The 14,176-nt window shown below is 47.8% G+C and overlaps 1 protein-coding gene across 1 annotated transcript; it reads left to right on the plus strand.

The window, feature by feature from the left end:
• Window positions 1-827: 827 nt before the first annotated feature.
• Window positions 828-12,043, plus strand: LOC311327147 (KN motif and ankyrin repeat domain-containing protein 1-like; the record flags this gene model as incomplete). The annotated part of the gene is made up of 9 exons (XM_084460174.1): window positions 828-842; window positions 4,261-7,078; window positions 8,258-8,366; window positions 8,546-8,731; window positions 8,954-9,041; window positions 9,793-10,012; window positions 10,365-10,507; window positions 10,964-11,164; window positions 11,900-12,043. The coding sequence occupies 9 exons, from the start codon at window positions 828-830 to the stop codon at window positions 12,041-12,043; spliced, it is 3,924 nt and encodes a 1,307-aa protein (XP_084316300.1).
• Between the last annotated feature and the right edge of the window lie 2,133 nt (window positions 12,044-14,176).

A 14,176-nucleotide genomic window follows, 5' to 3' on the forward strand; every position in this document is an offset into this window, starting at 1 on the left:
TTTATTTATATAGCACATTTCAGCCACAGGGCAATTCAAGGTGCTTTACATGAGACATTAAAAGCATTAAAACAAAAAAGCAAGACATTATAGACATTTAAAACAAAAGGCAGGACAAATTAAAAGCATTAAAACAAAAAGCAAGACATTAAAGACATTTAAAACAAAAGGCAGGACAAATTAAAAGCATTAAAACAAAAAGCAAGACATTAAAGACATTTAAAACAAAAGGCAGGACAAATTAAAAGCATTAAAACAAAAAGCAAGACATTAAAGACATTTAAAACAAAAAGCAGGACAAATTAAAAGCATTAAAACAAAAAGCAAGTCATTATAGACATTTAAACAAAATGTCAACAATAGGTGGTGCAATGTGATCGAAACTGCAGGTCTGCTGCAACTCTTGGTTCTTTTTAGAAAAACAAGCCTGAAGACTTTTCTTTTTTGCCACTGCTTTCTAAGAGGAGCTGTGTTTATCAGTATACTGCACTGTCACTTGTATTCCTGTATTCTATTTGTCCTGCTTTTTGTTTTAAATGTCTATAATGACTTGCTTTTTTGTTTTAATGCTTTTAATTTGTCCTGCCTTCTGTTTTAAATGTCTATAATGTCTTGCTTTTTTGTTTTAATGCTTTTAATGTCTCATGTAAAGCACCTTGAATTGCCCTGTGGCTGAAATGTGCTATATAAATAAACTTGCCTTGCCTTGATAAAATAGCCTCTGTTGGAGTAGTACACGACATGTGCCAGTAGATGGCAGTGGTGGCCACGCTTGCTATGGGAAAGCAATTACCAGGCCTATTAGACTACTGTAATATGGCGCCATCATGTGGTTGGACGCGGTAATTCTTTGTCATCAATATTTAATTCCAGGATGAAGTCGTTTTGCGACTGTCTGTGTCTTTGTTGACAAATGTGCCTCCTGTTGAAAACTTTTGGCCGTAGCCTAATAACCGTTTCCAAAAGCCCGAAGGACTCAATATTTGATGGGAAGAAAGTAGGGTCGTTTCATGTAAGTTTGAAAGAAATAGTATAAAACAATAGTGTGGTGCACAGTTGTGTTTTAGTGGACATTATTACCCAGCGCGCATCTCTCACAGGTGAGTGTGATCAGAGCCCAGAGACAAATGATACCGTTTAAAGACCATTGACATTTAGTGTGCTCGCTGAAAGCAAGTCCTACTACTACTACTAATACTACTACTACTAATACTACTACTGCTACTAATACTACTACTACTACTAATACTACTACTACTACTACTACTACTACTGCTACTACTAATACTACTACTACTACTAGCCTATTGTTAGATCTAGCTCTTTCTCTTAGAGCAGCCCTCTCAGGTTGAGTGTGTTTAGTAGTGTTCAGGGCAGCAGTGTTGAGTGTGTTTAGTAGTGTTCAGGGCAGCAGTGTTGAGTGTGTGTAGTAGTGTTCAGGGCAGCAGACTAGAGGCCCTTTCTCTTAGAACAACCCTCTCAGGTTTCCGACCTCAGCAGCGGGGGAGAGCTCACCTTGGTAACAGGGTTTGTGTGTCGCCCAGTGTGCTGAATGGGGACATCTCCCCCCCCCCGTCTCCCCCCGTCCCCCGTCTCCCCCCCCCCCCCGTCTCCCCCCCCCCGTGTGTGAGAGAAACCTCCCCCCCCCATCTCTGTCACTCCCCTCTTAAACACCTAAGGCCCTGTCACCGCCGGTCAGGTCACCCGGGTTCAGTCATGACGTGTGTCTAAGAGGAAGAGAGAGAGAGAGAGAGAGAGAGAGAGAGAGAGAGAGAGAGAGAATACATTCTTTGAGCATGGAAAGGTAAACTCAGTCTGGGGCTATAAACCATTGCCTCCCTCTCTCACGATGGAGAGAATACCAACAGGTATTTATGTTTTTGAAAATGTATCTTTTACTGTAGTCTAACTTCTTTCTGAAGGGAGTCTCTAAGCCTCCATATTTTACACACACACACACATACACACACACACACACACACACACACACACACACACACACACACACACACTTCAGCACGGGACGCTCTGGTCTGGTAGGTCTCTCATCTCAGGTCTCTCATCTCAGGTCTCTCATCTCAGCCTTCCTCCAGCAACACTTCTTCTCGATGGGTATAAATGTCCAGCTAGCTCTTCCTAAAACATGTCCATCTACAGATGGCAGTGTTGTGCTTGACTGAGACCAGCTCAGGATCTGTGGTGGCTGCATTTTTCTGGCTTGGCTCTGACCCTGGGCCAGCAGTGGCCTAACCAGGGTCCTGAAATAGAGGGTCTTTTTAGGGCATGGGGAGCGTTGCAAACCAAAGTGTTCCCTCCCTGACAGCTGTGCCCATGAACTATGCTGTGAATTGATTTCAATTGTTAGGATTTTTAGGATATTTTTCTAATTCTTTTAAACCCAGAACAGTGCCACATGTCCCCAGTTGATTCTGAATCAAATGATTCAGAATCGATTCATGAATCCCAAAATCGATCTTTTATTTAATGAATGAATTAATAAATGAAGGGAATGAATAGTTCATTCATTCATTCATTCATTTTTGGAAATCAGTATCGATACCCAGCCCTAGTATTGATGTGTTGCATAACTTGGCAGTCATGTAATTAAGGTTACAGCTAAAAGGTTTTAGTAACACTAACCGAATCGATATTGAATCGAATCGTGATAATCGATTCTGAACCTTGTGAATCGGAATCGAATCGATTCTTGAAATTCGACTCAATCCCCAGCCCTAGTCTGGAGAGCCCAGGGGCCGGTGTGTGGGTGATGGGATGACGTGTGGATGATGGGATGAGAGAGGCCAGTCAGCAGGGGACCAGCTTCACAGGACAAGGGCCTCTGGGGACCCCATTCTACCAGCTCCTTCTTTGAGATTACATTACTGCTTTTACTGTATAAAGACATTATGTTCAGTGTACTTTGGTGCATATTTATAGGTGAAATGATACCGTGTCATACCGGTCATAAAAGCCTGAGCAGTAGATACTCATTGTTTCATTTTGAAGCCGAGTCTTTTGCCACTGTCTCTGCAGAAATGTCTCTCATGTGTCTTCCTGGGCATTGTATTACCTCTGTGTAAGCACTGTGTAAGCACTGTGTAAGTGTATCTGACCTAGCTAGCTGGCCTGGGGCATGTGTGTGTGTGTGTGTGTGTGTGAGGGAGAGAGAGAGGAGAGAGGGCGAGAGAGAGGACGGAGAAAGATTAGAGATCATCTAGATGAATATGACCATTTTATGATTTGTCTGTTTTTTTAAGTTTCCAACCAAGCTTTGAACTGGACTTGATTTGTGAATGGATCGTTCTATCGTGCTGGAAGAAGCTAATGCTGGACTCATGGCTCAACACACACACATTTATGAATCAGGTAGAGTATGGAGTTATATTTCCAGTATTGCCTTGAAGAAGGCATACAGTATGTTTATGGATGAAATGCCAAGAAAATGTTTAGGCATCTGAAACACAGTAATTATAGACATTATACTTTAGACTCCAATTTGGGTAGGGAGACCGTGATTGGAGTACACTGTCAGCCAATCATATTTCAAACTATTTTCATCGGCCGATTCTATTGGGGAATGTTCTCCTCTTGTCCTCTCATTGGCTAGCGTGGAGAGAGAGAGTACGGCAAAACAATTAGGGCTTGAGGAGAGAGGTATTCCACGAACTCAGAAAGAACACAGCACAAGCGTAAGGATTTAACACTTTCTCTTGGTAAGTAAACGCTCAGGCCAATTAATACTGCGAATCTTACACTGTTTTGTTGGACATTACACTCTGATATAATATCCTGCTTTTAAAGCTGCAGTTGAATAGGTTGGCTATGCTTAGCAAAATGTGTTTAGAAAATTATACAGGGTTTTTTAAGCAGATGATGAAGTATGAATTGGTTCAAACTCTTTAATCTACCTTCTCAGTTTGTTAAAATGTCTAGTGGTTCAACAGTTTATGATAACATATTTATATGCATTCACTGTATTTTGTAGGATGTAACCTTCAAGTAAAACAGCACACAATATATAATTTTATATGGCTGTGTTTAATTTTTCCACTAACTTTAACATCATTTTGTTATGGGGGAAAGCGGTCCCTCCACACTTTTATAGCAGTGTTTTAGCAATGAAATCACTAGCAATGACCCATTAGCTTCTCTCCCTCTCTCTCTCCCTCTCTCTCTCTCTCTCTCTCTCTCTTTCTTTCAGTTCACAGACAAAACGGAAATACTGCCCCCTACTGCTCGGAAACCTCCTATGTTTCCCAGCCGGACCTGGACTACCTCAAGCACGCGGACGGCATCCAGAACGGCCCCACCATGAAGAGGCTGAGCCTGAGGAGGAGGCCCCGAGGGGCCGGTAGTGTGGAGGAGTCACAGACTGGAACGGCTCCCGGACAGTGGACCTCCTCAGAATCCCTGTCGTCAGCCAGTAGCGATGACACCAGACTCTCTGCCGTGTCCTCCGTCAGCAGAGGCCGGCCCCCTCTCCCCCCCCCCCACGGCCTCATCTCCAGCTCCGCCACAGCCTCCAGTACAGAGGGACCCCCAGCCTCTCAGAACCCCCCAGAGGGAAAGGTTCCGGCTGGGGTTCGATCCCTGGCGTTACCGAGGTACAACCCTCTAGTGGAGAAGACCCTGCTGGAGACCCGTAGGCGTTTGGAGCAGGAGAGGACCCCCCAACCCCAGCCTGAGCCCCATCCTCGCCGAAGGCTCGCCAGTTTTGGGGGAGTGGGTTCCAGCGGGTCCCTGTCCCCCTTCACGGGCTGGGGAGACTACAACCAGAACAACAATGGGAACAAGCCCGGTGGTGGACAGCCGTCCCTCAAGCTCAGCTCCTCCCTGGGCAGCGGGCGCAACGGAGAGTCCTTGAGGCTCAGCCCAAAGAGCTCTGGAACGGCCACCCCGGTCACGGGCCTCAGCCCCCAGAACCTGCAGCACGTCCGGGACCAGATGGTCGTGGCCCTGCAGAGGCTGAAGGAGCTGGAGGAGCAGGTGAAGACCATCCCTGTCCTGCAGGTGAAGATCTCAGTCCTGCAGGAGGAGAAGAGGCAGATGGTCTCTCAGATGAGGGACCAGAACCAGAACCAGGACCTGGGTGAGGTGTTCCGTAAACGAGCCCACAGCGCAGGAAGCTCAGACCGCACGCAGACCATCTCCGGTGTGGAGGAGGCGAGGCTTTCGAAGGGAGAGCCTGAGGAGGGTGGGCTGGGAGGCAGAGAGCACGGCGCTGATGCCTCCGGCCTGAGGGAGTTCAGGCAGCTGGCAGCTGAGATGCAGGCGTTGGAGGTGACCGTCAAAGGTGGCCGTGTGCGAGCGCGGCACGGACTCCCCCAAGACACGCCCCACAGCAGAGCTGACCCGTCGGCCACAGCTGGAACTGACGACACCGTGAAGCAATGCAAGGATGCTTCTGTGGGGACCAAGATGATGGAAACCAGGTGTATGGCCGTAGGCGTGTCCGAGGCCCAGCTCGGAGTCGTCGGGGAGAGGGAGGCGGAGCGCGAAGCCCAACAGCGAATCATAGAAGCCCTGAGGGAGCGAACGTGCCAGCTGGAGGCCGAGCTGAAGGAGTCCACCCTCCGAGCGGAGATGGCTCGTCTGAGGCTGGAGCTGCATGCCGCCGGGGCCAGGAACCGCACGGATAAGGGCTCCACCGCCCGGCCCGCCACCTGCACCATGGCCAGCGAGGCCCGGGCCCAGACCAGGAGCCTGGGGGTGGGCAGCCACACGGAGCTGAGGGATGCCAGCACCGGGGCCAGCGAGGCCCAGACCAGGAGCCTGGGGGTAGGCCACCACACGGAGCTGAGGGATGCCAGCACCATGGTCAGCGGGGAGGCGGAGAGCTGCTCTGTGGGGGTGTCCTGTAGGCCGGAGCTGAGGACCGTGGGGTCCGGCTCAGAGTCGCCAATGAGCCAGTGGGAGGTCAAGCAGAGAGTGGAGAGCAGGGATCAGTGTGTCGGGAGAAGGGTGCTGGTGCACACGCTGGGCGTGGGGACCGAGGTGCAGGTATGTGAATCGGGGGTAAACACAGATGTGACCATGAAGAGCTGGGCTGCTGGTGACGGTCGGGGGGAGGTGGTTTCTCGGGGTGTGTCCACAGAGCCGGTCAGAGTGGTGGACCTGGGCATCACAGCCTCTCCTCAGACGCTCTCTCAGCGCACCAACACCACAGCCAACAGCTCCGTGTCTCGCTTCACCAACACTAGGCGGTTCTTCAACGCCAACTCCGGCACTAACACCTTCCTCAACACACAGGAGAAGCACACCAACACCGGCCACACTGTCACTAGGTCGGTTGCTGTGGGCAGCAACGGGGTCCGAGACCTTCAAGCAGTCGCCAAAACCCGCTCTGTCGCTGTCGGCACCCTATCCTGGGCAGGGGAGCGTTTGATCCCGCCCCCTGCGGCTGCTGCTAAGGCATTAACCCGAGACACAGGCGTGGGAATGGCCAACGTCAACGAGAACTTCCTGGTCGGACTGAAAACGAGAAACATGGCATGCGGACCTTCTCGCCTGCCTGACCCCACCAAGACCAGAAGTGTAGGGGTTGGGGAGGGGCGGATACGGGACTACTCTGGTCAATCCCAAAAGCCCCCGCAGGCTTCCCAGCGCCCCCCACGGACCCAGCAGGACCCTGGGGACCACTACCTAGAGCAGAAGCAGCCCCAGCAGGACCATGGCCTGGACCACTACCTAAAGCAGAAGCAGCCCCAACAGGACCATGGACTGGACCACTACCTAGAGCAGAAGCAGCCCCAGCAGGACCATGGCCTGGACCACTACCTAGAGCAGATGCAGCGTCTGCTGAAGGAGCAGCAGGGCTTGCTGGTGGAGAGCTGCAGTGACCTGGGTCAGGTGCTGAACCAGCCTCCCAGTGACCTGGGCCAGGCGCTCAACCAGCCTCCCAGTGACCTGGGCCAGGTGCTGAACCAGCCTCCCAGTGACCTGGGCCAGGTGCTGAACCAGCCTCCCAGTGACCTGGGCCAGGTGCTGAACCAGCCTCCCATCAGCAGTCAGCTGACCAGCACCCTGGCCTGCATCAACACCGCCATGACACAGGGGCTCGCCTCACCACCGACCAGAGGTACGACAGGAGCCTGTTGGCTAGTCCTCACTCATGCTGTTTATTGTGGGGCTGTAATATTGACACTTTGTATATCACGTTTTTTATATAATTAAGTCCTCTCTCTCTCCCTCTCTCTCTCTCTCTCTCTCTCTCTCTCTCTCTCTCTCTCTCTCTCTCTCTCTCTCTCACTCAGATAGTGGACAGTCTAGGCCCTGTTTGGCTTCTAATGACTCGTCCCTGGATGATACTCCAGGAAGGTCAGGGGTCAGCCAGCGGCTCCCACATGAGTTAGAGGTCAAGAGGACGAACCGAACGGAACACCAAACATCCTCCGGTCTGGGAGGTCAAAGTATGTGTGTGTGTTGTGTGTGTGTGTTGTGTGTGTTGTGTGTGTGTGTGTTGTGTGTGTGTGTGTGTGTGCGTGTGTGTGTGTTGTGTGTCATTCACCTTACGCTCTATCCCTGCTGAGAGATCAGCAGACGAGAGAAGGGTAGAGAAATACTGTATGGTGAGTGTTGTGTTCTCAGACCGCACCCTAAAACCATGGCCTCTTTTAAGAGCATGAACTATAGTGGAGGAAATAGGTCTCTCTGGTTTGGCATCGTCTCTGGAAGGGCCACACTTTAAATATTTGGGATGTTGGGTTTTGCAGAGTACACATGTCTCGCTACATAGCGTTATGTGGTTGGCAGGGTCTAAAATTGCATGTGTGCTATGTAGGAGTATGTTTTTGTGTGCAAGAAAGAATGCGTTTCATTTTTAGAAAGAATTTCAGAACAAAATGTGATGTTCCTTTATTTTGTCTCTGAAGCCGAAAGTCAAAAGTCCTCTTAAGAGAAACGCTTGGATATTAAACGATTGATAATTGACAAACTGCAGCTTTAAAAAAAAGTTGATAAATACTTTAAAACTGCATTGTTATGATGTTACCTCTTCTCAAAAAAGCACACTAATAAACTAGAAATGGATGCATTTCGTGGCTCTGTGCCAACATGTGCATTGGTGTGTGAGTGTGTGTGTGAATGGGTGAATGAGAGGCCATTGTAAAGCGCTTTGAGTGCCGCTAAGGTGGAAAAGCGCTATATAAGTGCAGTCCATTTACCATTCTTGATGCCTGTTGGAGAAATGATCTGCAATGTCAATCTACAGTAACATAATATATAACATTATAATTGAACAGTCTGTGTTTTCCCACAGACCAACCGACACATGCCAACCACCTGAGATCCATCATGAAGAGACCAGAAGGTGACAGAGACTCTGGTGTCTCCAGGACGAGGCTGGCGTTTCTGGGCTTGACCACCTCGTGAGCCGAGCATCTCATCTCTAATCTCTTCTTTTTCACCCTTGTTTTTAGATATAGTGACATTAACATTAGCACTGTCGATGTTAACACCTTAACGCTCGCTCTGGAAACTTTAACGCGTTTAAAATAATGAACGCAAATGAATCATATTACCAAATTTCACCCTAACTTCCTCCCAGATTGGAGCCGGTGACCACTAGCGAGCCCTCCGCTTCTGAAGATGCCAGCGCCAAGAAGATGAACGGAGGTGGGACATGGAGAGACGTCCTTGTCCCTCCAGACCAGGAGAGGACAGAACCGGCGCGGAATAAAAGTGTGTCCAGCGGAGGATGGAGAGGTCACATGAGAGCAGAGACACACGGCAGGTGAGTGCTTTAAAAACACTTCTTTACGCTCCGTTCAGACTACACAATATTTGAGTCTTTCTCGGTGGTCACCTTGTCAGATGACCTCAACCTCATCAACACTTTATCCTCAATGTTGTGTGTATACAGGGAGATCAAACCTAAGCTTGAAGTCTACATCACCAGTGACCCTGGCTACTAACTAGTGCCCTGAGACTAATATAACTTGATCCACCACTGTAGGTTTACACTGATTGAGAAGATGCTCTCTGCATGTCAGACCCTGAAGACCCACCTGAGTGACGAGAAGGCCTTAACCAGCAGAGAGCTGGTAACTTACTTACTTACTTACTTACTAAAGTTTACTAAGTACTGTAGGCTTGCAGTCAGGCCTACTGCAGTCTTTCTTACATGCTGTACATAACTCGGGAATGTGCCGACTCCTTTCATTGTCGTCTGTAAATGTCTAGGTCGGGGATTTAAAGGAAATGCTATGTATGAGTTAAAAGGAAGTCCTTATTTTGTGTATTATTCTCAGAGAAAAACATCGGTGTCTCTGTCTGGACTCACCTCCTCCCCTTTGACTCTGAAGCTATCAAGAATGTTCTAGAAAGAATAGAAAGAAATACTTGAGAATGAAAGGGAGCATTGGTGGTCAAAGAGAATGTGAGAAACTAATATGGAACGACAGAACTTGAGAGGTGTGTTGGAGGACATTAGAATCATCTCACACACAAAAGGGAAATGTACTCGACGGGCCATAAAAGCTGATCCACCTCCATTGTTGTGAGGTCCTGGAATAGAGAGATGTGTTTTTGGTGAGACGCTGTTTGCTCAGTGGTCTGAGACAGAACGATTGGTTTATTGTGTTCTCTGTTTATTTTAACTCTGTTGCATCGCCTCCCTATAATTACAAAATGGCTCTGGTGGTTATACACAATTCAAATGACTGTGTATACTGCGAATTATGCAGGTTTATAGCAATTGTAGAACTGTGTGTTTACTTCTGAGATGTCAAAGACTTCCTTTCTGCTTGTGAGTCTGGTTTTGTTTTTGTATGTGTGTGTGTGTTGCGTTGGTAGCGGTCATGCCTGAACACGCTCCAGCAGGAGTGGTTCCGGGTGTCCAGTCAGAAGGCGGCCGTCCCAGAGGTGGTGGACGACTACCTGGGGGCGTTCAGGGCCGTCTCTCCCGCGGTCCTGAGACATGTGGCCAACATGGCCGACGGCAACGGGAACACAGCCCTGCACTACAGCGTGTCTCACTCCAACTTCCATGTGGTCAAGCGACTGCTAAAAGCAGGCAGGTGATCAGGGCTGCGTTCAAATTCAGCTAACAGAGGCGAACGTTTGTCGCAAACATGGGTTCTCCAAACGGTCACATTTGAACGGCTTTTAATGAACGTTTCAAATAGTTCGCATAAACGCAACAGTGTTCCAAAATACCGTTAGGCTACAAAGCCTGGGTCCATTGTGATCCTCGTTCCGTTACTGGCGAACTATCTCTCCAGACTGTTAGCTTCTGTTAGCTTCTGTTAGCATTTGTACATATATACTATAGATGTGTAGCATTGACGCTGCAGCTGATGTGTTTCAACTAATTAATAAACGAGGACACCTTGTCCTCTGTCCCCACACGCCGTTTCTTCCCTCAGAGGTGTGTAACGTGAACCAGCAGAACATGGCGGGCTACACCCCCATCATGCTGGCCGCCCTGGCGGCCGCCGAGGCTCCGGAGGACATGAGGGTGGTGGAGGAGCTCTTTACCCGGGGGGACGTCAACGCCAAGGCCAGCCAGGTCAGTCACACCCTGGGGTCAGGGGGTCGGGGATAATTTCATGAGTGTTTATCATCTCGTTTTGTGGATTATCATGTTGCCGTTGTCTTTTATGTTTGTTTATTTTGTCCTTTGTGGAATTAAAATGATAAATATAAATAATAATAATGATAATAATATTCATTAATAATAATATAAATTGTATCCAATGCAAAAGATAGGTAAAGATCGAACCCAACTGGTAGAGGGCGTATTTTTAAGCTTTGGCTCCATATATGACAATTCACAACATTTCTGGGGATTGACTTGAAATTCTGTGACAACTGTACTAGCATCCTGATAACTGCTAGCATGTTGCTAACTGTGACGCCATCTTGAACAGTTGGTTGAAAGCCAGGCTTGAGTGTATTATTATTGAGTGTTTATTCAGCAGCTGAGTGTATCTACTCATGTCTGGAACCCCTGACCCTCCTCCAGGCAGGCCAGACAGCCCTGATGCTGGCGGTGAGCCACGGCCGGATGGACATGGTCCAGGCCCTGCTGGCCCAGGGGTCAGAGGTTAACCTGCAGGACGATGAGGGCTCCACAGCGCTGATGTGCGCCAGCGAGCACGGCCACGCCGAGATGGTGCGCCTGCTGCTGGCCCAGCCCGGGTGCGACGCCACACTGACTGACAGCGTGAGTCACTACTGACACCCCCCCCCCCCTCTCCCTTCTGCTCTCTCAATCTTTAGACTTGTCACTCTGAACTGTCACACAGTAGGGGACACGCGCAGGCTGTCTACCTGTGTGTCTGTGTGCAAATAGCTGAAAAGGAACATGACTTTTAGGCTGTATTCACACTTGGTGCCTATTCAGTGCTTTCTGCAAGAGTATTCTGTAACCTTAACAGGGAATTCTGTAGTCTGTACCAGAGCTGTTCTGAAGTTCTGTAGGCTGTACCAGAGCTGTTCTGAAGTTCTGTAGTCTGTACCAGAGCTTTTTCTGAAGTTCTGTAGGCTGTACCAGAACTGTTCTGAAGTTCTGTAGTCTGTACCAGAACTGTTCTGAGGTTCTGTAGTCTGTACCAGAGCTGTTCTGAAGTTCTGTAGTCTGTACCAGAGCTGTTCTGAAGTTCTGTAAGCTGTACCAGAGCTGTTCTGAAGTTCTGTAGTCTGTAGAAGAGCTGTTCTGAAGTTCTGTAGGTTGTACCAGAACTGTTCTGAAGTTCTGTAGTCTGTAGCAGAGCTGTTCTGAAGTTCTGTAGTCTGTACCAGAACTGTTCTGAAGTTCTGTAGGCTGTACCAGAGCTGTTCTGAAGTTCTGTAGGCTGTACCAGAGCTGTTCTGAAGTTCTGTAGGCTGTAGCAGAGCTGATGAGCGTCTCTATATGATGCTGGGCCGTGCTGACCCATGTGTGTGTGTGTGTCTGCAGGACGAGAGCACCGCCTTGTCAATCGCTCTGGAGGCCGGACACAAAGACATCGCAGTGCTGCTCTACGCACACGTCAACTTCTCCAAAGGACAGGCAGGAGTGGGTAACGTTCAATTCAGCTCGTTTGATGAGGGGCGGCTGTAGCTCAGTTGGTAAAGCGGGTCGTTCAACGATCGAAGGGTCAGCGGTTCGAATCCCAGCTCCGACTGTCCACATGTCGAAGTGTCCTTGAGCAAGACACCTAACCCCAAATTGCTCCCAATGAGCAGGTTAGCACCTTGCATGGCAGCTACCGCCATTGGTGTGTGAATGGGTGAATGAGAGGTCATTGTAAAGCGCTTTGAGTGCCGCTAAGGTGGAAAAGCGCTATATAAGTGCAGTCCATTTACCATTTGATCACATATGATATTTGATAATTTTGTGTGTGTGTGTGTGTGCGCGCGCCTGTGTGTGTGTGTGTGTGTGTGTGTGTGTGTGTGTCCACTCTCTTCTCAGGGAACCCCTCGTATCAGTAGCAGGAACATGCCCAGCCCAGGGGGAAGAGGCCATTTTGAATGAAACGACTCCCAAGCATCACGTTTGGAAGTGTACAGTACATAAGAAGCAGAAACAGAAATGTAAATAAATATAGTATTTCTTCCCTGTCTATCTGTGCACGCGACTGTCCTACAGGTTGTGGTTTATGTATCGTAGTCTCATTCTGGAATGCATATGCAGATAATATGCAAATTTAACCCCTGTATATTGTTAATGAAACGTAGAGACTGATAAAGTCTGCCTTTAGTTTAGAGCTACCTGCATAATCAAAAGATAACATTTCTCCCCAGTATATGAGATATTAATATATAGTACTTATGTTTCTTACTGTACAGTACTTTGGAATTATGCTACAGTATTTGGAATTACTTGTTACTTGTTAATATTTTCAATATATTTTACTAATGTTATGTGCCCTACATTTTTATTTTAATAAACTAAAAATAACCCACATTTATTTTTTCCCTTTTTCTGGCACAAACTGAAGATACTGACAACACAACTGACTCTAGATCAAATAAAGACTTTTAACTAATTTACTTATGTGGAAAGTAAGTCCAGAGATCTTCCCCCTGCTCTCTGACTTCAAAGCATTTACAAGAGGCATGACTGAGGAGAGTCACAGCGCCACCTGCTGGTCGGACAACATTACAGTTCTCTTGCAGTATGCCATACATAATCTAGCTCATAAATATATCAATCTAGTGATGACTTGGTTAGTATTCTGTCATTAACATAGCAAAGAGACCCTAGCCTTATAATGACCATACCAGACCTGCCAACCCTGAAGAATGTTTTTGAGCACCACTTTATCTCGAAAAATCTTTCTGCGCATGCACCAAAAACGGACATAACATATATTATATTATATTGATAGTGTGTTGATGCAATGGCATTTACAGTTTGGTTTGATTATGGACTAATCATTAAGTCGACTACATGAAATCACCCATAATAGTTCCTCTCCCTACCTGGTGATAACACGCGTGTGGTCCAATCTATGCCACTATAGTACTGTACATCCCTGTGTGTGTGTGTGTGTGTGTGTACTGTACACACTCAATCCCCAGCATGGTAATGGAATACAGAGCACAGCTGCCTGCGAGTCCCACCGTGAAGATGTGGTGTTGCCATGGTAACGAGCGGCAGTGGAAAGTGGTGTTTGAAGGAGATGAAGGCGATGAAATCTCTCACTGGGGCCGAACCCACCCAGACAACAGCAACCTGGATATTTGATCATTAAAGCTAAAGTTAGACTAATACTATATTGATTGATCTTCACATTACAAGGTCCAAGTTGGTCCATCACCAGTTGCCATGGAGAGAGAGCCCTGTAGGGTTGTTACACAAAGGACACAAAGCCTTAAGTGAATTCATTGAATTTCACATCAGTTTTTGCAGAAGCTACTGTAGGTAAATAGTTCATCTGAGCAGTGCTGAATGTGACGACCATGATGGCGTGAGGAGAAAGAGGATGATATTATTATTAAGATGTTTTCCATGGTATTCTACTTTTCCCCCTGAAAGATGTTGTTTACTTACTAGACCTGTAGTGTGCTTGTCTGTGTGTTCTACCAACAGGATCAGGTTCTACCAACAGATCTTGGGTTCTACCAACGTTCCTCAGGTTCTACCAACATTCCTCAGGTTCTACCAACAGGTCTGATGTTCTACCAACAGGTCTCAGGAGGTTCTACCAACGTTCCTCAGGTTCTACCAACAGCTCTCAGGTTCTACCAA

The sequence above is a fragment of the Borostomias antarcticus genome (assembly GCF_949987555.1).
Source record: "Borostomias antarcticus genome assembly, chromosome: 30".
Classification (NCBI taxonomy): Eukaryota; Metazoa; Chordata; class Actinopteri; order Stomiiformes; family Stomiidae; genus Borostomias; species Borostomias antarcticus.